This window comes from Argiope bruennichi, chromosome 7 (assembly GCF_947563725.1).
Source record: "Argiope bruennichi chromosome 7, qqArgBrue1.1, whole genome shotgun sequence".
NCBI lineage: Eukaryota > Metazoa > Arthropoda > Arachnida > Araneae > Araneidae > Argiope > Argiope bruennichi.
Window position 1 is genome coordinate 121,411,812 of NC_079157.1, and position 24,853 is coordinate 121,436,664.

Sequence of the window (24,853 nt, forward strand, 5' to 3'; positions counted from 1 at the left end):
CCAACAAAACTCCGCTGTAGCTCTAAAGGAATTTCGTCGTATGAAGCAGATACAAAGAGGTCCAATGTCTCCAGGTGCTCTACGCAAGATGATGCAGAAATTTGAAAAAAAACTGGGCAACTTGGCCTTCTTTCAAGTAGAGGACGAAAAAAAAAAAAAAAAAAAAATCCCGTCTTCCGGCGTCGAAAATGTTGCGACAGCGCTCGTTGAAGTCAGCAGTCAGTTGTCGCATTATAGTGTGAGTTTGCCAGTTGTTTCTCGTGTTCTGGATATGCCCTATTCAACTGTACGAAGAATCGTACGGCAGATTTTGCATTTTTATCCATACAAAATCAAGTCTGTGCACCTGTTTCAGGACGGGGACTTAGAGGTCCGTAAAACTTTTGCACTTCAGTTCCTTGCTCGAATGGTGGTCGACACAACTTGGCCATGGAACATTCTGTGGAGTGATGAGGCCTTTTTTTGTATGAATGGGGAAGTTAACACCGACAACTGTCGAATTTGGGCAGAGAAAAACCCTCAAGTTATTCAGGAATAACCCTTGCATCCTGAAAAAGAGATAGTATAGTGTGGTTTTACAGCTACCTTTATCATTGGACCGTATTTCTTTGAAGAGATAACTTCAAATGGAATCCAAACCTGTTCCGTCACAGGACAACAGTACCATGATATGCTGAGGAATTTTTTAATCCCAACTCTTCTAAAGCTTGGATGCCTTCAAGACTTCGTTTTCATGCAGGATGATGCACCACCTCATATTGATCGTCGTGTAAAGCGATTATTAATACAGCATTTCACAGAAGCCCGAGTTATCAGCCGTCATTTCCCAATAGCATGGCCTCCTCGCTCGCCGGACCCCCCCCCCCTTGCGACTTTTGATTGTGGGGTTATTTGGAAGACAATATGTACCGTCAAAGGCTATCATCTCTACCAGATCTGAAGGACAACATTCGGCGTCATATTCTTAATATTTCGGCAGACTCACTCTGGTCATCAAAAGAAAATATGGTTCTCCGTTTAGAGCATATGTTGAAATTGAGGGAGGACATATTGAGGAATTTAAATTTTACTTTATTTAACAATTATAAACCATATTAAATGGATTTATGTGTATTACAACGCCACCTAAAGGTGAATTTTTGTACTAATTTTTTATTTAATAAATGTAAAGTGCATCATCTCAATAATCTGTAAGTCACATTTTCTCTCATTTGGATCAATAGAACGCATTTTAGAGCCCTCTGAAGTGGGTAATTTATTTCTTGCTAACCTTGTAGAATACTAACTAAACCTTTCCCTCTCTCTCTTTTTTATTAAAATATCTGTTCAGAAAACTCTGAAAAATGTTAGCTACTTTTAGTATTAATGTCAGTTCTTGTATACTAATTGTCGAAAAATTCGACCTCAAGATGTCGATAAGGCTCCCAGTGGCAAAAGCAAGTAGTGTCTGGGACATGAAATGATTTTTTTTGCCCCCTCCTGTCATTCACAGGCCTAGAAAATGTAAGTGACACTTTGGACATGATGCTCATTTTTTTCTTCTTTGGTCCATTTATCATATTTGGTTTAATGATTTATCTTCAAAGCACTCACTTAAAATGGCATCCATTGCATTTAAGCTCCTCTCCCTTTCCTCTTCGGTCGCTATACCATCAAAGTCCCCTCATTTAAAATGTCTCTCTGTCTTATTGGATAAATTTTTTAAAATAATATCTGTCAGTCTGTGGTGAACACGATAATTAGAAGTATGAAAACTGAAATGAAATTTATGGGAATTTATCAAAATTAGGACAAATTCACGTAAACCGGCAGGAGTGATTTCCTCAAATTTTTTTACTATATCCTCCTATACATACACCTGTATCTTATTTATTAATTACCTGCCATTGGTGAATAATAGTTACGAAAGAGCTTAATACCCGAATATGCATTTTGCACGCCATTTTTCCAACCGATTGAAAAATTTCATAGAAAACTAATATTAAACTCAAAAGATCACATACCAAATTTCATCTATCTAAGTCATCGCATTTCTAAATTACAACGTTTCCATACTTGTGGAAATACAGACTGACAAAGGATCAACCTTTGACAGATATTGTTCAAAATTTGATAAGGATCTGCCCTTTAAATGTCAAATATACAAATTCAGTTTCATTTATTAAGTCATTATGATTTGACTTGTCGCCTTTATATGCATGCAAATTAACAGATCGACAGATGATCAACTCTTTGACCGATTTGCTTCCAAATTTGATACTTATCTATCCTTTAAATGTTAAATGTGTGCACCAAATTTTATCCATCCAGCTCTCTATTTTATAGCTATCATATTAGCATATTCGGACAGCCTGATGAATATACTTCTTCTGAACAACATTTAATAGAAATTTATAAATATGGATGGTTTTCATCGCTGAAAAGATATATTTGTATATATAATGAATGTATCCCAGTTCAATGGTCCCGAATTTGGCGAAAACGTGGTCACTATTTGGTGACGAAAATGAACATTCTTGAAAATACAGGAATTATGCTGCATCTCAATTAGAACCGATATCTGAGTTCTTGAAAATTCCATACCCTGTCTAGAGTTTAAAAGAAGCAACGAATTTATACGAAAAAATTTCCCTCAGTTTGCCGTATTTACTCATTGCGAGTTGGTACGCCAAGAACTGATGGTGTTGTTTAATTAACGATTTGCTGCTGATAACATCTTGCGACATTTCGGAGGCACTGAAAGAGTCACCAGGAAATGACCCTAAGGATTGCTTCGAACAATGGATAATTCTTATGAATTCAGGGAACGGAGTGCATTGAAGGCAATATTGTCAAAATTGTAAAGTATAAGAAGTTTTAAAGTTTCAGTTAAATTACTTACTAGTTATACCTCTCACGTGTAATGTACTGCACAGTCAGTTTTTATTTTCCCCATGATTTCAAACTATTATTCTGTTTGTGCTTTTCTGTAAATTGATAGACCTAATATGTTATTTTCTTTCAGAAATGCATTGGACAGACTGTTTGGAAAATGGTGGACCAAAGCAATCGCTTCACGCTGCAGCTGCCGTTGGCAATACAATCTACACATTTGGCGATACTTGGAACAAGGGTGGGAGGTCGCCAAAATCAAATATCGAAGTCTTTTGTTTAGACACAGGTAACACTAATTTCAATTCTAATTAATTTCCATTTGCATCAAATTGAGATTCTGATAGGGATTTCTTTACATGGTAAGATAAGGTAAGATTAGGCAAGGATCTTTTAAAACAATTTGTTTAGATAGACAAATTTTTGTTCCTTCACTCGGAGTGTAGGCACTTTACAGAGCTTCTGTAGCATTAATTAAATAAAAAAGGTGGAATTGGATCAGGAAATAAGACAGCATTTTAGAATGAAGTTAATATGGGCTAAATTAAGATAAAAATTAGGAAGTTAACTAGGATTTAATTTAGATTTAGAGATATTATTACATATATATACTATTATTAAAAACACATGATCAGTAAGATCAACGAATGCGAATCCAAATTTCAAAATATGAGAAACAAGGCTATTTAACAGCTGAAAAGATTTCGTTTTTAAAGAAAAGTCTGTGTTCTTATTTTGAAATTTGTCGAAATATCCACCATTGTAGAAAATTCCGAATCAAATACTTGTGCAAAAATATTTTAGACTTTTGACTTCAATAATCACTAACGAACAGTTAGGCTGATAGGAAGACATTTATCTAATCTAACGAAATGGCTTGGTTACGAAATCATGCGTTTTTCAAAATATAGTCACATGAAACATTAGTAAACAAAGTACAGCCCATTCGAATTCGTAATCACAGCTCATGGCTATTCGTAATCTCAAATAATCATGAATTGTTATCTGAAAAAGTAAAAGTTGAAAGACAATTTTTCTTCGAAATGCTGACTTCAAGAAGTCATTTCGAATTTGGAACTTTTGAATATTGTTCTGTTTATGTACAAACAAACCAGGATATTCACTTTACAATGAAAGTTCCGCCCAGAATGAGCCAATACCAATATTTATTTTTGATTAAGGATTCATCTTTAATCCATTATGCGACTAAGATAACAAATTTGGCGACATAATAGTAATTATCCTCTGGTGCTTTTTCCGTCTAGTCCGTGATATTTGATTCTTCGATTGCTGACAGACAGACATCTATGAAAAGTTACGATAAGATTGCAAACATTTAGGTGCATTATTTTGCTATTTCCAAATTATAATTTACTGTGATAATACGATTTTTTAAATGGATGTCAGCAGTCCACAATGACTAAGTCAGCCTGAATGAAAATTATATTGTTAGTCAACAGTGACTGATGTAATATGAACGGAAAATCAGTTATCGGTGGCCGACGAGGTATAAAATGAAAGCATATTGTCAGCCGCCAGTGACTGACTTTGCCCTTAACGCGTTAAGATAACACAAATCTTTTATTATTAAGCTCTAATTTTTGATTATGAAAAGTTAATTAAAATGGTTATTAAAGCATAATTTTATTAATGTACTAAAAAGAAGAAATTCGTATTTTAATTGCTATCTATGTTTTAGTCCTTTATTTATAATTAATTGTTTTAAATATTACACAATGTTATAACAATTTTTAAAAAATTTTCTGCGTTTTGCTTGAAATGCAAATTTAATGAAATGAATCCCTTAACTGAAAAGTAATTTCTGAAAATATTAAAATATGTTAGCTGCTATCGAGAACATACTAGAATATAAACATTCAAATCTCAAGTACGTCAAGAATAGGGTGAAAAACTTATAAAATCTCCTCTTCAGAAATATGAAATAGTTAAATTAAAATAACGTTAATAAAAAAACCGTTCAAGTAGCAAACTCAAAGCTGTAAATTTGAGAACCATAAACAGAAAAACAATTATGAAGGTATGCACCAAATTATAAGAAGGTGTTTGAGATTTTCATCCCAATATATGAATTATGGACTACTTCTGGGTTTTTGTGCAGCAACGATCGCCAATCTATTGGCACAAATTTAATAGTCGCCTACATTTGGCTCTGCTTCTTTTAATTTCTTTTGCATTTCTAACACATTTGAGCGTGTGTTTACAAATCTGTCTGCATAAGCCCACATTTATGTATATTATGACTTTATATATATATATATATATAAATATGCATGTGTTTATGTGAGTGTTCTACATCTGCTCTTAAACAATTGAACCAACTTTTGAACATTTATTAGTTAAGACAGGAGAAAGAATACTGTAAATTAGCAAAATCGAATCAGTATTATATCAGCTAGCATTATTATATACTGGAATCCGTATTATTGTATGCTGGAAGTCAGTATTATTGTATGCGAGAATTAGTAGATGTGCTATTTAATTTGATTTCTATTTCAGACACCATGGAGTGGTTCGAAGTCGAATATGATGAAACCACTGAATGCCCGAAGAACTGTCGTCGCCTTTCAGTCGTAGCTTTCCAGCACTTTATTTTTTTATGGGGTGGCATCGATGATTATTTGCAAGCCAATCCTTTGTTCTGCTTCGACACGAGTGAGTATTGTTATATTCTGAGACAGCATTGCACATAGAATATCGGTAAATGGCTCATTGATATAATTAAAAATATATAGTTATTCTTAGCTGCCTGTTGTGGGAAAGGCGATCATTTTTTCAGAAAATCAGCCGGAGTAATCTCCTCGAAACTTTCTCGCACTTTCTCTTATAAAGTATCTCCTCCTTACCGCTTAAAATTATCGACCTTGTGAAGGTCAAGAATACTTTGCTTGATATTGGCGAATTATAGTTCAGAAATATTGATATTTGGCGCGAACTTAGCCTTTTTACTGAATCTATTGTGCGATCTATGGCGATTTTTTTTGGCAGTTTTCTGGCATGCGATAAGTACTCGAAATCAAATTTGTACTTTGGATGCCCTTTTTACAACTGATTGTGGCCAAAATATGACACAGAACTACAATTGTTGTCCCAATATCACAACAGATTTCATTTATTCAGGCCATATGCGCTTTTATCATATTTTCATGCATGCAAAAATACAGATTGAAATATAGTATATAGAAAAATAGAAAATAAATTAATATATAAAAATATAGAAAATACAGAATTTATTTTCTATATTGACGAATTTAGTTCATAAGATGCTCAGAATTTACATTTGAGATGCTAAGCCTGTATTCTATAGAGTTCACTTGTACAACAGCCAATCAAACAGTTTTTTTTTTTTTTTAAATGGATATCGCTCAAAATATAACAGAATTCTAAAAAATTGATGTTGAAACCACATACCGAATTTCTTCCGTCTATCTCAACGCGTCTTTGCGCTATTGTAATTACGCATAAATAGACATATTTCCAAAAATATGTTTTTTTAAAAACAAAGAAGTGGAAAAGTGGAGTTTCATGAAATTTTCGGGTTTGAAATTTTTGAAAAGAGAGTATGGAATATGATCTTCCATCCACAATTTAGTTTATGCGTAGCCTTACTATATTGACAATTTAAGGAGTCCGGCTCCTGAACGAATAAGTAAAGACCGTTCGAAAAGTACCTTCTTTGGAACTTATTTAAATACCTTGGAAGATGATCGAGGGCAGTCGCTTTCTTTTTATAGTCGTTCCAGAGGTGTTCTTTAAGATAAAGATCCTGGATTGGAGCTGGAAATGTTATTTTTTCTCTGCCCTGATCTTTAAGATGATAACTCTAGCTAACCAGCTGGGGTTATATCCCCGAAATTTTCACAGGTACTCGCTAGTAAATGTGTATGTATATTATATGTTATGCGCATATTATAATTTTTTGACGATGGCAGTAAATTTTTTTTGTATGTTTTGTGTACATGAAAGTAAAAAGGCAAAAATTTTCATTTATTCAGATTTATCCATTCCTTATAAATCCATTATATAGTTTTGTATGAGAATCAGGAATCTTTCAGAGTTCTTCCGTATTGTACATGAAACCAAATGTGACTACCCAGAAAGATTTCAGATATATTTTAATACCATTTTATACTATACTACAACATTATAATGGTATATCTGAATATCGTAGATTTGATGTAATCTGGTATTTCTTCCTCTACAGAGCATATAAGAATCAAAATATGATTCGTTTGAGAAGTGTTCAGGTTATTTATAAACATATAATAATTAAAAAATTTAATGGAAATGACAGAATAATTAGTCGCCTTTTTCGATACAAATTGCAGTAAATTAGTCATGTCAACCAACTTTGAAGAACTACATTCTGTCGCATCAAATGAAAAAATATATTTGCACATTTAATTAGTCTTCTGATTCGTTAGCTAAGCATAAAAATTGGCAAAATTAGCCGAGTTATTGAGGCTCTAGTTTTGTTTCGCGTTGAAATATATTTAAAAAATGGAGGGTGGAGTATGAGTGCAAGTACCAGTGATGGTATATCTAAACATCAGGAGCTTTCAAATAAATAAATATTGGCGAACTCGGTTGAATAGTTGGGAATGGGAGATTCTGTCACGTTTTTTCTTCATTATATAATTTTTAGGTTTCTCTCAAGCGATAGATGAAGGACATACTGACCTTAAGGATATATCTAAAGTCATATTTTTTCCCATGGAATAAATGTTGATGAAATGGGTACAGTTATTGGGCTGATGGATTCTATGATTTTTCCCCATATAGATTAATCATAAGTAGTGTTTTTGTCATTTCTCTCAAAAAAGAATGGCTGGTGAGCAGAGGACATACAGTTAATTATGACATATCATAAAATCATAAGGATTCATATGAAATAGAAACTGACGAAATAAAAATAGTGATTCAGGTTGGAGTATGGGTTATTTAATTTTCTTAACTATTTAAAATGTATAGATTTCATGATAAATAAAATGAATCTTTTTTTTTACAATGATAAAATTTTTTCAATATCTTTTACAGCAACCTTAACGTGGAGCAAACCTACGGTATCTGGTCAAGTCCCTTACCCTAGAGCGTGCCATACAGCATGCGTTATCGGTCACTATATGTACATTTTTGGTGGTTACCACAACCTAAGCATTAGTTTTCTCAACACAGTTTATCGGCTGAATTTAATCACCTTCGAATGGGAGGAAGTATTCACTTCTGTAAGTAATATTTCATTTCTTTCTGTCGACAGTTCTAAGCAAAAGTCTTACATTCAATAGAAATCATTGAATTTCGAAGCTTAAATGGATTTTTTTTGTTTTAAAAATTAGCAATCGCTTTCTTTTTCCAATCTATTTGAGATTTATCATACTTAACTCTACGGAAGACTCATTTTATTGCAGTTAGGTTTGTACCATTCATAAAATCTTTTTATAACTCTGCTCATTTTAGCCGTTTCGGTTTAAAACAGCTAATATCGAAAATAATCTTTAAAATCCCAAGGACATAATGTTAGGTGTTAAATCATGGGACATCATTCATTTTGGATTACAATAAGCTTCCGATTATCCATGGAATTGGGTGAGACAGATGAATTTCACGGATAACTCACAAAATAACTAGAAAAAGATACATATGAAGATGAAAAACTTCTTAAATAATTTTTATTTACAACAAAGGACCTTAAACATGCATTTATGACTTTATAAATATTCGATTTTGTATTGTTTTGTTTATTTTTTTACATAAAAACAAAAAGTTAATTGTTTTTTTTTTAATTTTAAAGCATCTATTTTTTATTTATAACTAACTGGTCAAGACATACTTGGAAACTCTAAAATGGAAGGTCTTATCCCATCAGCCGTATTCTACAGACATTGCTCTTTCCGACTTCCATTTCTTCCGATCGATGGTACATGACTTAGTTGATCAGAATTTCAGCTCTTTAGAGGAAATCAAAACTGGATGAATTCGGTGATCGCCTCAAAAGACGCATTATTTTTTCGAAATGGTATCCGACAATTGCCAAAAAGATAAGGAAAACTTAGTAGCTAGCGACGTGCAGTACTTTGAATCATGAGCAGGTAATCAATGCATTGACTTTTTAAGAATAAAGTCCAAAATTTTGAAAAATATCCGACGAAACTAAGCTGTATACTAAATATAATGATGAGTACAATTTAAATACAAAAAGCAGGCGAATCAAATCTAAACTGTTTTGGTAAAATGTTTCGGATTAGAAGTTCGAATTTCTCTTTTTTTTTTCGAATATAGGGCATTCCTCCTCGCGAACGAAGATTTCACTCGGTCTGCGTGGTAGATGACCGAATGTTCTTGTTTGGAGGAATGGGAATGGACCGTGCAGGATATCATTACATTATTTTGGATGACTTCTCCTATTTGGATACCATATCCATGCGCTGGGTCACTCCAAAGTGCACTGGAAGAACGCCGTGTGGGAGATTTAGTCATACTGCTGGTAAGTTGGAAAATAAAATTAGTGAGCCCATTTACCAACGAAAATTTATTACAGACAGCTTGGTGGAAAGCAGATTATTGTTGATCAGTCCAGAACGTTGTAGTTAGATACTCTGGAAATGACTGATCAATTGTGAAATTTTGATAGTCTGTATACATCTTGTGGCTGTTTTTAAATATTGTCACCTAGGTACTTTAATGTGGAACTCAATGATACACACAAGAAGTAGAGCTGTTGTTGTTGTTTCTTATGGCACTTGCCATGGACAAGCCCGCTGTTACGAAGACAGCGATTTTAAGCCGGTGGGGGAGCATCTCTTGTTTTTAGTAGCGCCAACTAGGGCCAAGAGTATGACTTAGCTACTCACGCATCACATTCGCTTGCACAACCCCTTTTTTCAGGGGGGCATATTCACATATCTCACAGATAGAACTGATGAAGAACAACCATGCCCGAACCGGGACGCCCAGATCACGGGGAAGACGCATTGACCCTATGCCAGGACGCCGGCAGAAGTAGAGCTAAACCAATTTATTAACTCAATTCTGAACTGAGAACACAGTGACTGACAGATCTTCTTCTTTTATATTACCAGGGAAAGTTCCAGAATACTTTTGGAGACAGTAAGAAAAGTCCAGAACACTCATCTGGTAAACTAAAGAAATGTACAGAATCTTCTGGAAAAAGAAATAAAGGAAAACATAAAATCAAGGAATTAAATATTTACACAAACTGTGAATAGCATTGTCTCTTACGGAATTCGAACTTCCGATCTCTTGATTATGAGATCAGTGCTATGACCATTCGGCCATGGAGAGTCGACTGCCTCTTTTCAATGCGGCAATATGAGATAGTTTTAGTGGTAAGCTGGAAATTTTAGCAGCACCATTTGGATACATCTCAGATTTGAGACGGGTAAAAAGTCAGCATGATCACAATGATGACAAATGTAGATTATAAGCATGATTGCAGTCTTGTCATAATTTTTTTATTGAAAAGTTAAGTAAATTATTTTAAAAAAAACCGTGAATACTTTTTTAATGCTGCTTTGGGCACATGGACCCAATCACAGACATAACTGAACCGAAATTGATACAATTGATCAGTTTCGGTTCAGAATTGTCTATTTAGATCTAAAACTCCACATTTTATACATTAAATTTAGAGTTCTCATAGCTTCTCAAGAGTAGTCTCATAGTCTCATAGTTCTCAAGAGTAGTATGATTGTTATTAACAAGAAATTTAAACTGGCTTTAAATGTTTAGAGTGTTTTTATAGAACTTTCTTGGAAATTTTTTTGGAAGTCTTTTCTTACTGTTTTGAAAGCTTATTTCATAGATCATTCGAACATTTGCATTTTCCGATAAAAAAAATTCGTATGTAATAGCTTTTAATGATAAAAGCATTTATGATATTTCAGATTAACAAATAGGGACTTTCATTTTTGAAGTCGAACTAAATTTCGAGATTTTTTTAAAACAAGAAACCGGCATATATTAAACTTCCGCTGACAGCTTCTCTGGCATATCTTGTTGTCTCTGTTGCTCTCTATGTTGCTCTTTGTCATTCTTCTTTGAAATCAATCTGCTACTCTTCTTTGAATGACAAAAAAAGAATTCTGACTAATTTCTGAGAATCTCTTGGATCATTTTTTTCTCAAGTTCATGGCACTTTTCAACTTTAAATAGTAGTTAAATGCATTGGTATTAAAATAATATTTTTTGTTTGAAAACATCTGAACTTAAAACTCTCGAACGAAAGGAAAACAAGTTTCGTATATAGACTAAGGAAGGCAAGAAAGGTCCTCACAATAAAATGAAAAGGTTGTGCACTGGTCAAATGATCCAAATGTTGATTAAGGCAAAATTATTTCTTGTAATTTTCACATTCTACGCCATTTATTTCAGTAGATACAAATTTTATCATTCGAACGTCAATAAAATTGTGCACAATCTGTTGTTCCGAATTTCTAATATTGCTTTCTTGCGTAAAAAATTTCATGGTAAAATTGACAAAGATCTCAAATGGATGCTAGGTCAAGTGCGATTTTGCGGCGAATTTGTTGATAAAAATAAAGAGCCAAGAACCCTACTGAAGAGTTACTGTAACTGTATAGATGAATAACTGTATAGATTATACTATTTATAATTCAAAAACTATCTCTGCTAATGATGATAGAGAATGTGTGTGTGTCAGCGCTTTACAGGCTAGATATTCTGACTTAAAGCTTCCAAATTTAGCACATATATATTTTGGACGGTGGGAATGTGCACTTCAAAGGAATTTTTGTGAAATCTTAATTGGAATTATAATTAATTCTTAATTCGAATTATAATTAATTCTTAATTGGAATTATAATTAATTAAAAAACCAGAATGATTTTGGCGTTTTTCGCGATAACTTCTAAAAATCTTGCACAATAATGATTTTCATATCGTTTTAATGTTCAAAGAATTATATTTTCAATAATTATAATTTAGTTGCTGCAAAATTTATTAGTCTAGGTTTAATGAACTTTTCAATGTATTTTTATGTATATTTTAAAACAATGGTTTCATTGTTGTAAATGAAACTTTCGCATTATTTGCACTGATGCTTTTTCTTCCATCTTAGTTTTTTTCCCCTTTCATTGTTGAAGAGAAAGCTAAAAGTTTTTTTGCTGAAAGCGCAAATTGAATAAATCTGTGCTTAAAGAAAGTTTTAAAAATTTATTTTAATACTGTGGTAATTACAGCTAACGCTAACTTTAAAAAACTTTTAACGATAAAAACTTTTATCATGTGAGAACATGATGTTGCTTTGGTTTGAGGTTTTTGAAGCCTCAAAATGCATAAGCAACAAATTGACGATTTATCGCTTTTGAGGCATCAATTTTTCGCTTTTACGGTTATTAGAAAATAATGCAGAATGCTGTCACATTTGGCGATTTATCGCCAACTAAATTTACAGCTTGATTTTCAAATTATTATATTATTGCTCTCTCACCTTGATGCTTGGTTTTCTCACTGAAGTATACTGATTTTTTTTTTATGGAATCGTAGAAATTTTAACTGAATAATCCTCTGATATAATGCATAAATCATAAAATATATCTGCAATACATCCAAAACTTCGATGTTGGCTTTGGTCAATACTATTTCTGTCCTTACACTTTTTATGAACATGCTTCGATTCAGCAAACATTTATTGTGGTGGTAACATTATAAGCCAGATAACAACTTCCGGAGATGAGAGTACTCTTTTGTCTAGTGGTTATGTTACTCGGCTATGAACCCTAACGTTGGGAGTTCGAACCTCAACCGCACATTGGTGACCCTGGTTCTGAATAACCGCATCCTTCATTCAGCTGTCGTGGCTCCATCTACCGGCAGCAACCACTCACACACGCTCGCCGTCACCCGCCATAACACTTGGCGCGATAATCACGTTCGTCGCTCGCCATAATTGGCGCAATAAACTCTACCGACTCACTGGTGGGGGACTATTGTGGTGGTAACATTATAAGCCAGATAACAACTTCCGGAGATGAGAGTACTCTTTTGTCTAGTGGTTATGTTACTCGGCTATGAACCCTAACGTTGCGAGTTCGAACCTCAACCCGCACACATTCAACCGGATTACTTGAGGCTTAATCACTTTTCTGTTAAAACCAAGCTTCGAATTTTAGGTGAAATGAACAGGAAATTAAAAAAAAATTCTTTGCTAAGAAAGTCTTTAAGAGTGTGTTACCCGTTAAAGATTAAAATGAAGTTTTAGATTAGTCAGTTTTTCCAGCAAATAGGCTAATAAACAATGGCTTTTAGTAAATAAAAAACAGAATTGTGAAATGCCGTCATGTTATATGAGAATCTTTAAGAAAAGTTGTTCTTTTTTTTACAGTTGTCTGCAATAATGAGATGTATGTTATTGGCGGACACAGGAGCTTCAGTAAGAAGAAGATAAATGAATTGAATGATGTTTGGAAGTTCAACCCAAGTGAGTGAAAGGATGCTTATTATTTTCTCGTATACGTTGTATAAAGGGTACTTTGGGATTATTCCGTCGACCATTTTCGCCAAACTCGATATTATCGCCAAAAGGTAGCGAAATTATTGGCGCATTTCCGTTAGCGTTGACAGGTCGACGGGATAATCTCAAAGTACCATATAAAGTATAATAATCGTCAAAAAATTCTATCGTGTGATTTTGACGAATCTCCATTTTTGAGACCTCCCTGAGTTCACAAAACATATTTTTTGGAAAATGTCCGTCTGTCTCTCTGTTTGACAAAGAAAACACTCAAAAACGCTTTGAGATAGACGGTTGGAATTTAATATAAGGTTTGGTACAACCGGAGTTTAACCCCCTGCTTGGCGCAATTTTCAAAAATCGCCAACTCGCCGACAACGGTCTTGCGCCGTGTTTTGCGAAGTGTTCAATAGCGAGGGAGCAATGTCCAATCATAGCGCATAATAAAGGCGAAAGATAACAGGCTTGCCTGTCTGGAGGTTGCCAACTTCCAGACATCGTGATTTGGCGAAGAAAGGGGTTAAACTCTGGTTCAACCTAAGGTTTTTATGCCAAATTTATTGATTCCTATCAGATTTTTAGTCAAATCTGATCAGAGGAAACTCGTCTGTCCGGCTACTCGAATATAAGTTATCACTATAAATTACAAAAGGAAGAGAAGTAGACAGATACAATTTTGTGCACAGATTTAGCATCTATAATGTAAACAACTTTTAAATTTTGAGTCAAATCCAACAATTGCTTGATTGTCTGCCAGTCTGTACTTTCAGAAACATGTAAACGCGATAATTCAAAACCACAAAAACTTAATTATATCAAATTTGTTATGGTATTTTGTGACTACAAGTTCACAATCCCATACCAAACCTGTATTTCAATGGATTTGAGACAACGAGTCTAAAGCATTAATTCGATTTTTTGATACTATTAACTGCATGCCAGAGATTAATCGCCAAAAATACGCCTAGGATGACACGATCGATTCAGTAAAAATGCTAAATTCACGCCAAAAGTTGATATTCCGTAATTATTACACGCTAGTGCCATGAAAGATCTCTCTGGCATGACAAGTTTATTAGAGAGTATGCGAGAAAGTTTTGTAGAAATCACTCTCACTCGTCTTTAAATATCAGTTTTGCGTATATTGTTTTAAAAGAAACTTCGCGATACATTATCTTTATAAAGTTCAAAATTGATAAACTGATAAAGAGTGCAGCTCATCTCAGCTTTTTTTAGAGTTATCTAAAATTTCTGTATATATGTTGGTTTTAACCTTCTAGTACTTTCGACCGTAATATTTCAAATATATATAAAGATGTTTTAGTACTTTTCCGTTTTCGTGGCCCGTAAAAAATCGCCAAACTGTTGGTGTGATGTTTAATTAGTTGTGGTACACCTAATACAATTTATTACTGCATTTATGGCGCAAGATTGCGCAGAAAAAAAAATTTGTCGAATTTGTTGAAATTTTGGCGATTTGGCGAAAATAATTTAATTGCCGCCAACGGTCCTCGGAAGCGGAAAAGTACCGATGTTGTTTTAGACACGGCTGAGTGAATTTAATTTGATGCAATTCTGCTTTGTACTTTTGAAATTCGGCAGCTGATACTTCTCTGGATTTCGGCATTTAATCCAAACTTGTGTGTGTAATGAAAAATGCGGTACGACTGGAGTTTAACCCCCTGCTTGGCGCAAAAAAAATCGCCAACTCGACAACAACGGTCTTGCGCCGTGTTTTGGGAAATGTTCAAAAGCGAGGGAGCAGATGTCTAATCATAGCGCATAATAAAGGCGAAAGATAATAGGTTTGCTAGTCTGGAGGTTGCCAGCATTGGCGCCTAATCGCAACTTGGCGAAGAAGGGGGGTAAACTCCGGTTCACCCGAAAAACGCTTTATGTTTTACTGATGATTCAGGCGAGACTTCGAATTATTTTACTAATTTCTATGGAAACTGGGAACATATTCAGTGCAATGATGAGCCCTCGACTCAATATGTTACTTTAACAATAACTTATACATTCTAACAGAAGGATTAACACCAAATGTAAAAATACAAATAACGGTTAATCAAATCAGTGCTTATCTCTATTTAAGCTCAGGCCCCTTTTTTTGCTGCAATATTTACTGAAGGAGGATTTAAATCGAACTATAAATTATGAAGTAACGCTGCACACTAGAATTCAGATATTTTTCATTTATTGGTATTTTTAAGGTGTATTTAGGTAGCGCTGTGCCGATTTTCTAATCTTGAATAAGAGTTCACAATAAATCGATATTCACAATTAATTTTCGATTTCGTTTTGGTTACCGGTTAGTGTTTATTTTTGTTGCTCTTCATTGTTATTAACCTTCATACAAAATTTTTGTTAATATTTCTATAAATACTGTCATATTCTAATATATAAAAATACTTGTTTTAAATGCAATGTTATAAATTGTAACATGCAGACATTGCTTTGGCATTGACACACTTTATTGAAGGAGTTTTAACAAAATTATTTTCTAACTATTTTAATTCAAAAGAAAACAAATTATTTTTCTTATATAAATTGAAACTTCCTTTTATTTGGAGTCGTTCTGATCCGTCAATATGTTAAAAGATGCTATTTATGACTTATAATAGCTATAAATAAATAATGATATCACGATATATCGAAAAATATCGATATGTGTTGGACGATATATCGCTATGATGAAGTTCCATCAACGTGCAGCCCTATAATTAGGTCATTTACCATGATGTAATCTGTTTTTTAACTTTGGTTAAAAAAACACCTCAGATTTTATCTGGTAGATAATAAGGCTTACCTTCATATCCATCTTCTCTTCATATCCATCAGACCTACTCTTCATCTGTTTGTGACTTAATTAGCAAAGATTAGAAAGACTTAAGTCATATATTATTATTAGAAAAACTTAAAAGATTATTAAGACTTAAGACCCAAAATTAAAAAAATGTTAATTTTAAATTAATTTTAGCATCCATGACATTCCAAACAAACAAAACTAATAAAAATAAATAAATGATGAAGCTATATTGTATTGTATCTGATTGTATTCAGTTGACAGAAAATGTAGAAAAAAAAGTTTCGATATCTGAAGGATGTTTTAATTTCCGAATTCAATTGTTTCATTTAATGATAAAATTTCATAAATATGTTCTGAAAGGACTTTGGCAAATCTGACGGTTTTAATTTACGCTATAAACTTGAAATCATAATTAATAAAGATAATATTTCAGTTCCAAATATAGATAAAAATTAATTCATATCGTATAAGCGAATTTCTGACTTCCGTTTTAAATTTCCTTGAATTTTAAAAAATTAAGAATAATTTATAGAAAAGCGTTCACTTAATTCTTTTCAGATACTCATGGGTGGACCCAAATCACAGCAAAGGGACGGAGACCCTGCCCTAGAAGTGAGCACTGTTGTGTTGCTATAGGAGATCGCTTGTTTTTATTTGGCGGCAAAAGGTAATAAATTGTATTTTTGAGATTTAAGTTCCTGAAAGAAATTTCTTTAAAGCAAGCTAAAATATATTTCGGAAATGGATATGAACAGTGATATATCGTCTTTTAAAACAAACAGAGTCTTTTTTGGCAATGGAACCATTTTTGTCACTAAGATTGCTACTTTTATTTTAGCATACAATATTTTCGTCATATAACATTTTTGACATACAACATTTTTGTCATCAAAATTGCTGCGTTTATTTTTACATACATCAAACAATAGAGACAGTTCTGGATCTGGATATACGAGTGATGATCACAAAGTTGTTCAAATGCTATCCATTTTTGGATGTTATTTATGAATTGAAAAAAAAAAGCTACAATTTGCTTCGATTAAACAAATTTTTGATTAAAATTTCAAGGAAATATCCCCAAATTCATATCTTTAAAATGCACTATAAAATCCATGCCAAATTTGTTAACTTTAATTCCAGCCATTAACATAAGCACTTGTATTGAGATATACATCTTCATATCCAAGACAAACCCTGAATATATGTTAAAAGCCAAGAGTAATTATATCTTTAGTGCTCGACATAAGACTAATTTCTATGAATTGGAAGCTTGTGGAAAGATTTTCAAGATTTTAAACATGTTTAATTTTAAACATAGAATTCTGTTATACTTGATTCTTGATGTTACTTGATAATACTTGATTGTTTATGTTTAATACAAAATTCTAATACTTGTAAGCATTATAAATTACTGTAAAATGCAATATCAGTTACTTTTAAGTATATACGGTTATATTCAGAACTATTTTGCGAAGCACAATAATTTGTTTTTTTTAATGGGCTTGATTTAGTAATAAGATTTTCTTTTATTTCATAATTTTGTTATTTTTTATATTTTATATGACAAATGCCGAAATCAAATCCGTCATCTACCTTAAAAGTTAAAAGTATTAATTAATGAATTAATTGTTATGAATTAGGGTTAAGAGTCCGAAAAAACCTCTTAAGGAATTAAATATAAAAATTCGGGAACTATTCGCTATGAAAAATAATATTTGCTTTTAAACTGCCTTTTTTCATCAAATAGAAAAAATAAACATAGGCTCAATCACGGATACTGTGGCTGCATGAAAGATAACCAGGTGATTGACAATTGTTTGAAGCTTTTTTAAGATAGAAAATAATATTTTCATAGTTTAATTTCGTAATTATTATAAATAAAACAGTTAAAAAAACAACAATAGGTCTTTAATCTCGCTTTTTTCAATTGCCACGTAAGCAGTTTTAATAAAAAGCTAATATTCGTTTCTAATAAGAATTTAACAACTTACTATATTAGCATTTAATTACTCATGTTTTTTTTTTTCTGAATCATTAAGTAAAATTTTTTTAAAGTTGACTTTAACAACTGATAATTTATTGAACATGCTTATATAAATCATGAACAAAAATAGATTGAGTAATGGAATTCCAGTTATTAAATAACGATTCTGTGGTATATACAGAAGAAAAGAACAAGATATCCCGGAAGAAGTCGCGTGGAGCACTGAGATTGCAAAAATTTATAATCTGTAGCATCTGTCACTTCTGAGGTGTGATTTTTCACTATGTTCTTGAGCTTAGATATTTTGACAGATACTGAAAATTTAAATGAATTAGTTTGCTCAAGATGCCGAGCCAAAATTCAAGATTGATCATTATTAAAAGCGAGGGGGAAAAAAGAGATAAATTTGCTCAAGGTACCTAGCCAGAATTCAAGAAATATCATTATTAAAAGTGAGGGGGAAAAAAGAGATGAATTTGCTCAAGGTACCTAACCAGAATTCAAGAAATATCATTGTTAAAAGCGAGGGGGAAAAAAGATATGAATTTGCTCAAGGTACCTAGCCAGAATTCAAGAAATATCATTATTAAAAGTGAGGGGGAAAAAAGAGATGAATTTGCTCAAGGTACCTAACCAGAATTCAAGAAATATCATTGTTAAAAGCGAGGGGGAAAAAAGATATGAATTTGCTCAAGGTACCTAGCCAGAATTCAAGAAATATCATTATTAAAAGTGAGGGGGAAAAAAGAGATGAATTTGCTCAAGGTACCTAACCAGAATTCAAGAAATATCATTGTTAAAAGCGAGGGGGAAAAAAGATATGAATTTGCTCAAGGTACCTAGCCAGAATTCAAGAAATATCATTATTAAAAGTGAGGGGGAAAAAAGAGATGAATTTGCTCAAGGTACCTAACCAGAATTCAAGAAATATCATTGTTAAAAGCGAGGGGGAAAAAAGATATGAATTTGCTCAAGGTACCTAGCCAGAATTCAAGAAATATCATTATTAAAAGTGAGGGGGAAAAAAGAGATGAATTTGCTCAAGGTACCTAACCAGAATTCAAGAAATATCATTGTTAAAAGCGAGGGGGAAAAAAGATATGAATTTGCTCAAGGTACCTAGCCAGAATTCAAGAAATATCATTATTAAAAGTGAGGGGGAAAAAAGAGATGAATTTGCTCGAGGTACCTAGCCAGAATTCAAGAAATATCATTGTTAAAAGCGAGGGGGAAAAAAGATATGAATTTGCTCAAAGTACCTAGCCAGAATTCAAGATATATCATTGTTCAAAGCGAGAGAAAGGAGAAGGAGATGACCTTTACAATTGTAGCACATTCCAGAGATAGGAAAATGGCATTGAACAGATATGATAGTCACTTTCTAACCTGCCATCTATTGGTGGGATAATAAATTTGCTTTCTGAAAGAGACTTTATTTCAAAAGTGAATAAATAAATACACCACACTTCCGAGTATCCGGCCTTATGTGGCGGAAGGGCAGACCGGATAATAAAAAAGTCTGATAGACCAGAGTTCTAGGAACTCACTTTGTTGCCCACCATATCCGAAAACAAAGTTTTTACACCAAAGGTATTACGTAATACGCATTTTCTCACTTCTTATAGATTACTAAACCCTCCATTTATCTCAAGCCAAGTAGAATGTGACCACTGCCCGGTGAATCATAGAAGCCATTGCCGGTAACGCGTCCAGTTAAATTAGAAGACTCTGTACTCGTAGTTTATATATGCTAATATACTGCACTGCACGTTTCAGGAATTTATTAGAGAAAAAGTAAGTTAAAGGACACAGACTACTTGCATCTTAACATAAATTCTGTAATGCCGAACTTAAATGCAGGAAACATAAACAAAATGTTAAAGTAAATCATGGGCCTGATTCTTAAGAAAATTGACTGAAACTGATTTTATTTTTCACTGATAAATGATTTTACCGATATGAAAAGGTAACCCTAAGATAAGAGTCAAAACTTACAGTTTTTAGTTTCTGAAAAATTCCTTAATAGATTAAGTCCTTAATGATTGCTTCTGCAACTCCCTGCCTTCTTCAGTTAATTACAATAAAAGAAAACTAGGCCGGATAGTACGAAAGTCGGATAGCCGCTAACCGGTTACTCGGGAGTGTACTGTACATGTTACAATACATCTCACTTAAGGAGTTGTAAAAAAAGACAAACATTCATTTATTTCACTATATCGAAACGTCTTTTTTTTCACATAGTTATTATATGCAATGACGGAAAGGAAGCTTTTTACTCGAGCTCACTTATTGCTTTTTTTCAGCACTCGGCGAAACTTTCTCAGAAATTATGATCACTGTATCGTTCATCAAGATCTGCACGTTCTGGATTTTTGTAAGTGAACTTATTTATTATTTATTTAATTAGTTCTTCTTCTGCCATCTTATTAGGGTCGTGGTGGCCTGGTGATAAGGTCTCGGCATGGGAACCGGAGGGCTTCAGGTTCGAAACCTGATTCCACCGAAGTATCGCCGTTTAAACTGGTCTGGTGCACGCTAAATCGATCGGCGACTAAAACGTCTCCTCGCTGGTGTGGTGTGGAAGTTTGGAGAGGAGGGGCCAACTCAGGTATTCGTCCTCGTCATCTGACAGAGGTTCAAAGTTGCGAGGTCCATCCGAAATAACCCTAGCGTAGCTTTAAAACGGGACGTTAATATAACTAACCAACTCTGCCATACTATTACTGTGGAAACATTAACATTTGAAAGGGCTTAATGTCTTATTGAAATACATTAGCTCATAGGACGTGCCACTGGTTACCGCGACATATTATATAAATTTATTTACATTTTTAATTCATTTTCTTTGGATGCGATCTCAGGAGTGTAGTTGGGGCGAAGTAAAAAGTAAATGGGTTGTATTGAATGAATTTTTTGATCATAATACATTCAAGAGCACAGAATAAAATGAGTAGCATGGAATAAAATGAGTTTATGTTGTCAGAAAAAAACAACAGATATTTAAACTTAAACTAAGTGATTTATGATTTTTCTTCACTATTTCGTGCTTATATAGAACTAAGTTTTCGAAAATTTCTGTCAAAAAATCATTGTGAGAATGAAAATGAGGGTAAATGTGTTATTCACATTGATTCAATGATTTTGATTACACTCTGGCTGATTACAATGAATGAGTTACGTTTATTTATTGATTACGTTCTATTATTATTAAACGTTTATTCTATTACGTTTATTTTCAATATCATTCATTTTTCTCACCATTTATCCCTCACGTTCAGAAATGCATTAATATTGAGATTTAACTTATCTGTCTCCTTATTATTTTTTGAATCATTCTTTTCTTCACAATTAGAAATATATGCTATTAACTTACTAGTACTTGTATTTTTTTATCTACAACGTATTAAATAAGAACACTTTAATTCTAAATATCCAAAATTTAATTTTATTATTGACTACCAGCAATCTCATGCGAAACTATTTCGCATTTAACCTTCCCTTGCCCTCTCCCCAAAATGGCTTAATCCTTTGTAAGGTATTTGAAATTAAATATTCTGTGAACCTGTACGTACAAAATAGAAAAAACAGCCAAATAATTTGGACATCTTTTTAATTTAGAGTACTATTTTGCATGCAATAACTAATATTGGAAGACCATTTTTTAAAATATTTTGTCATTTTTGGTAAATGATATTTAAAAAAAAATGAATAATAGACTTTGTGACTTTTGAAAAAGTTACTTAGAGTTGTTTGTTACAAACGGTAGTATGTTAGTGAATGCAGCATTTTGAAAGTATTGTTACGAAATTTCCGGGTTCGTTTGGATAGTGGAAGTGATATGGTTTGGAGAACGCTCAATCAGCAGGCGGCAGTAGAAAATAAAACAACGACGTTTATTTACACGAAGACACGCAGGACAGCACAAAGACGACAACTACAGCATAGGGAAGACAATTGTCTTCAGCCGAGATGTGCACACAACAAGACTCTACTGCAGACAGTAGCGCACAGCTTAGTTCAGTACTAGCTTGACTCCGTGGCTGCTCTGCTAATCTCTGGAAGACTCGTTCTTCACCGTCGATTCCGACTACTACTGTGGCAGCTGCAGACTGCCTCCTTTTATAGGTCTCAGGAGGCGGGGCTAGAAGCCTCTCAACCAATCAGGAACTTTCGAGGCGTATCTCGATTCCCAATGGACGGATCGGGAAAATTCTCGATGTTTCGGGTATAATCTATTTTGGCGCCAAAGTCACCAAATTCGTCGCCAAATGGTCACCAAGTTTGTCACTAAGCTCTGGCACCTCCGACGCGACACCCGGACTCCGTCCAATACCGATGACTGTAAAACAGTCTTTCTGATGATGGAACCAACTATGCTGGGAAGCAGTATCACAGATTCGTAACAATATATTCATGATCTTAGAAGTGTAAGTACCACAGACTTATTGATAGTAATTGGATAGACAACTTCTAAGAAGAGCTTATCTTCTGATCATTTGGATAAACATGACTATTATCAGATGGCGAGCTTAATTTCAAGCCTAATAGTTTTCTTAAAGTCAATTGAATGAACAGCGACAGCGAATACAGGAACCACTATTTTCGAAACCTTCATTGAATCCTGATAAGCGTTTAAATTTCAAATGAACCTGACGATTCTGCTTTTCTCTATATTTTCATAAGTGTTGAGCAATACTTCTGAGTATATACTAATCGAAAATTCTAGATGATTATCAGTCCTCATTTAAGATTACCGAATTATAAATTTTGAAAACTCCTTCTTCATTGTTCTATTCTTAATTTTTGTGCAGTTCATCTTTTTCAGATATAATATTGCTGTGTCCATAAAGTCATTGACATCAATGGCATAATGTAATTGATATAGTGTAAATTTTCTTTAAACATAAATTTTAAACAATGTGTTTAATGTAAATTGAGTATACTGTATAGGTAAAAATTGCCATTCGCGAATACCTTATTCACCGCTGTAGATTTTGTATCAATGATGTAAAGAAATGTCGAAAACAAGAATAAAACGATAGAAAGAATAAAACGATAATAAAACGATAGAAAACAAGAATAAAACGATAGAAAACAAGAAACAGTATTATACGATAGTATTATACTGTTTCTGCATATTTTTTTTTTTTATCTAGTTACATTTTTCATTTGTGTCTTACAGAAATTGATTTATTATTTACCGTTATGCTCACATTTTTTTATAGCTCCCAATCTGAAAATCTTATGCGCAATCAAAATCAATGATTTCAAAATTGATGTTAGTCATATTCCAAATGATTTGCAGTAAGTACATCTTTTTATTTATTTATTTACTTTTAAAAATGTGAAGTTAAAGCTAATTCAAATGAAAAATCATAGATAAAGATAAAAAAAAGGATTCAAATATTTTCCATTTGCTCATTTTTGTTATCGACTTTCTTATTTTTAAACAGCAGAGAACATTGTACATGGATAATAAGTTAGTAGTATAATTAATTATTATTATTATTATTAATTAGTTAATAACATTTAATAATTATTTATTTAGTAATATTTACTAATTAATTAACTTTAATAAGTAGAAGATAACTTCGTAAAATGTATTCTTGTCGTTATAAAATTAAAATATTGTGGTGGTATGTAGATTATTATGATCCATGCAGGAAGCAACAGGACGAATGTTTTTAAGAACATTTCTTTTAATAATCACATTCACACACTAAACAAAGACAAGACATTCACGCGCGGGGCTTCACAGTTCAGCATCACATCTCATTCTAATTACAATCGCAATGCACTATGGGATGACGTATGGGATGCCCTAATCAGGTATCGCCATCTAGTATCCAAAAGAGAAGATAAGACTAATGTAACTGCTACAGTATTTCATTATTTCCATTATTACAATCTTCAGTGTAAAAATTATTATTATTATTATTATTGTTTTGTGCATTAACTGAAAGTTGCAAAAATTTCTCGGAGGCATTAAAAAATTTGAAACAATATATTATTAAATGTATTCACTCTTTGAAAGAATTTACCTTCTAGACTAGTAACAATTTCCTTAATATTTGATATTACGTTTCCTCTATGTAGCTTGTAGAATTTTTTGAATTGGCATTTTGACATATAAACAAACAATGTTATAAAACATTTTTAAATAAAAACAGCTTTAAAATATGAAAATTAATTATAATCATGAGATATAATTTTTTATATAATGTTTTACAGGATAGATATTTGTTATACTCTATATTGTAAAGCTAAAAAAAAAAAAAAAAAAAAAAAAAAAACATTTTTACCCTTTCGATTCGACTTTTGCATGATTGAAATCTCATGTAAAAATGGTTCTTTCTACGGCAACTTTTGCAAAGGTAGGATTTATTTACCTAACAGAAAATAAAATCTCATCTCTGGGACATATATGCCCGTTACGATCGAAAGAGTTAAGCAGATAACCGAGTAAAAGCCCATTTTATATATTTCCGTTTACCATGACTTGTTTCATATTTGGAATTTTGTAATCAAATTTTCACTTTTCTTCTGATATGTTAGTCTTGAAATGTTATCTCGATAGTATTACATTATCTTAATTTACTTCTGAACTTTATCGGCAACTAACAGATTAATTTAATGAAATTTTGATTTCAAACTCGTGGCGCCACCTGACATTAAAATT

The 24,853-nt window shown here is 32.8% G+C and overlaps 1 protein-coding gene across 1 annotated transcript in view; it reads left to right on the forward strand.

Annotated features, from left to right (window-relative positions):
* Window positions 1–24,853, forward strand: part of LOC129975558 (uncharacterized) — a 60,561-nt gene that overhangs the window by 35,281 nt on the left and 427 nt on the right. Inside the window, exons 12-19 of the mRNA XM_056088621.1 lie at window positions 3,005–3,160; window positions 5,389–5,544; window positions 7,927–8,114; window positions 9,169–9,373; window positions 13,253–13,348; window positions 16,749–16,857; window positions 20,478–20,548; window positions 23,400–23,478. Of these exons, the coding sequence (XP_055944596.1) occupies window positions 3,005–3,160; window positions 5,389–5,544; window positions 7,927–8,114; window positions 9,169–9,373; window positions 13,253–13,348; window positions 16,749–16,857; window positions 20,478–20,548; window positions 23,400–23,478 (1,060 nt within the window). The remainder of the gene's footprint in view (window positions 1–3,004; window positions 3,161–5,388; window positions 5,545–7,926; window positions 8,115–9,168; window positions 9,374–13,252; window positions 13,349–16,748; window positions 16,858–20,477; window positions 20,549–23,399; window positions 23,479–24,853) is intronic.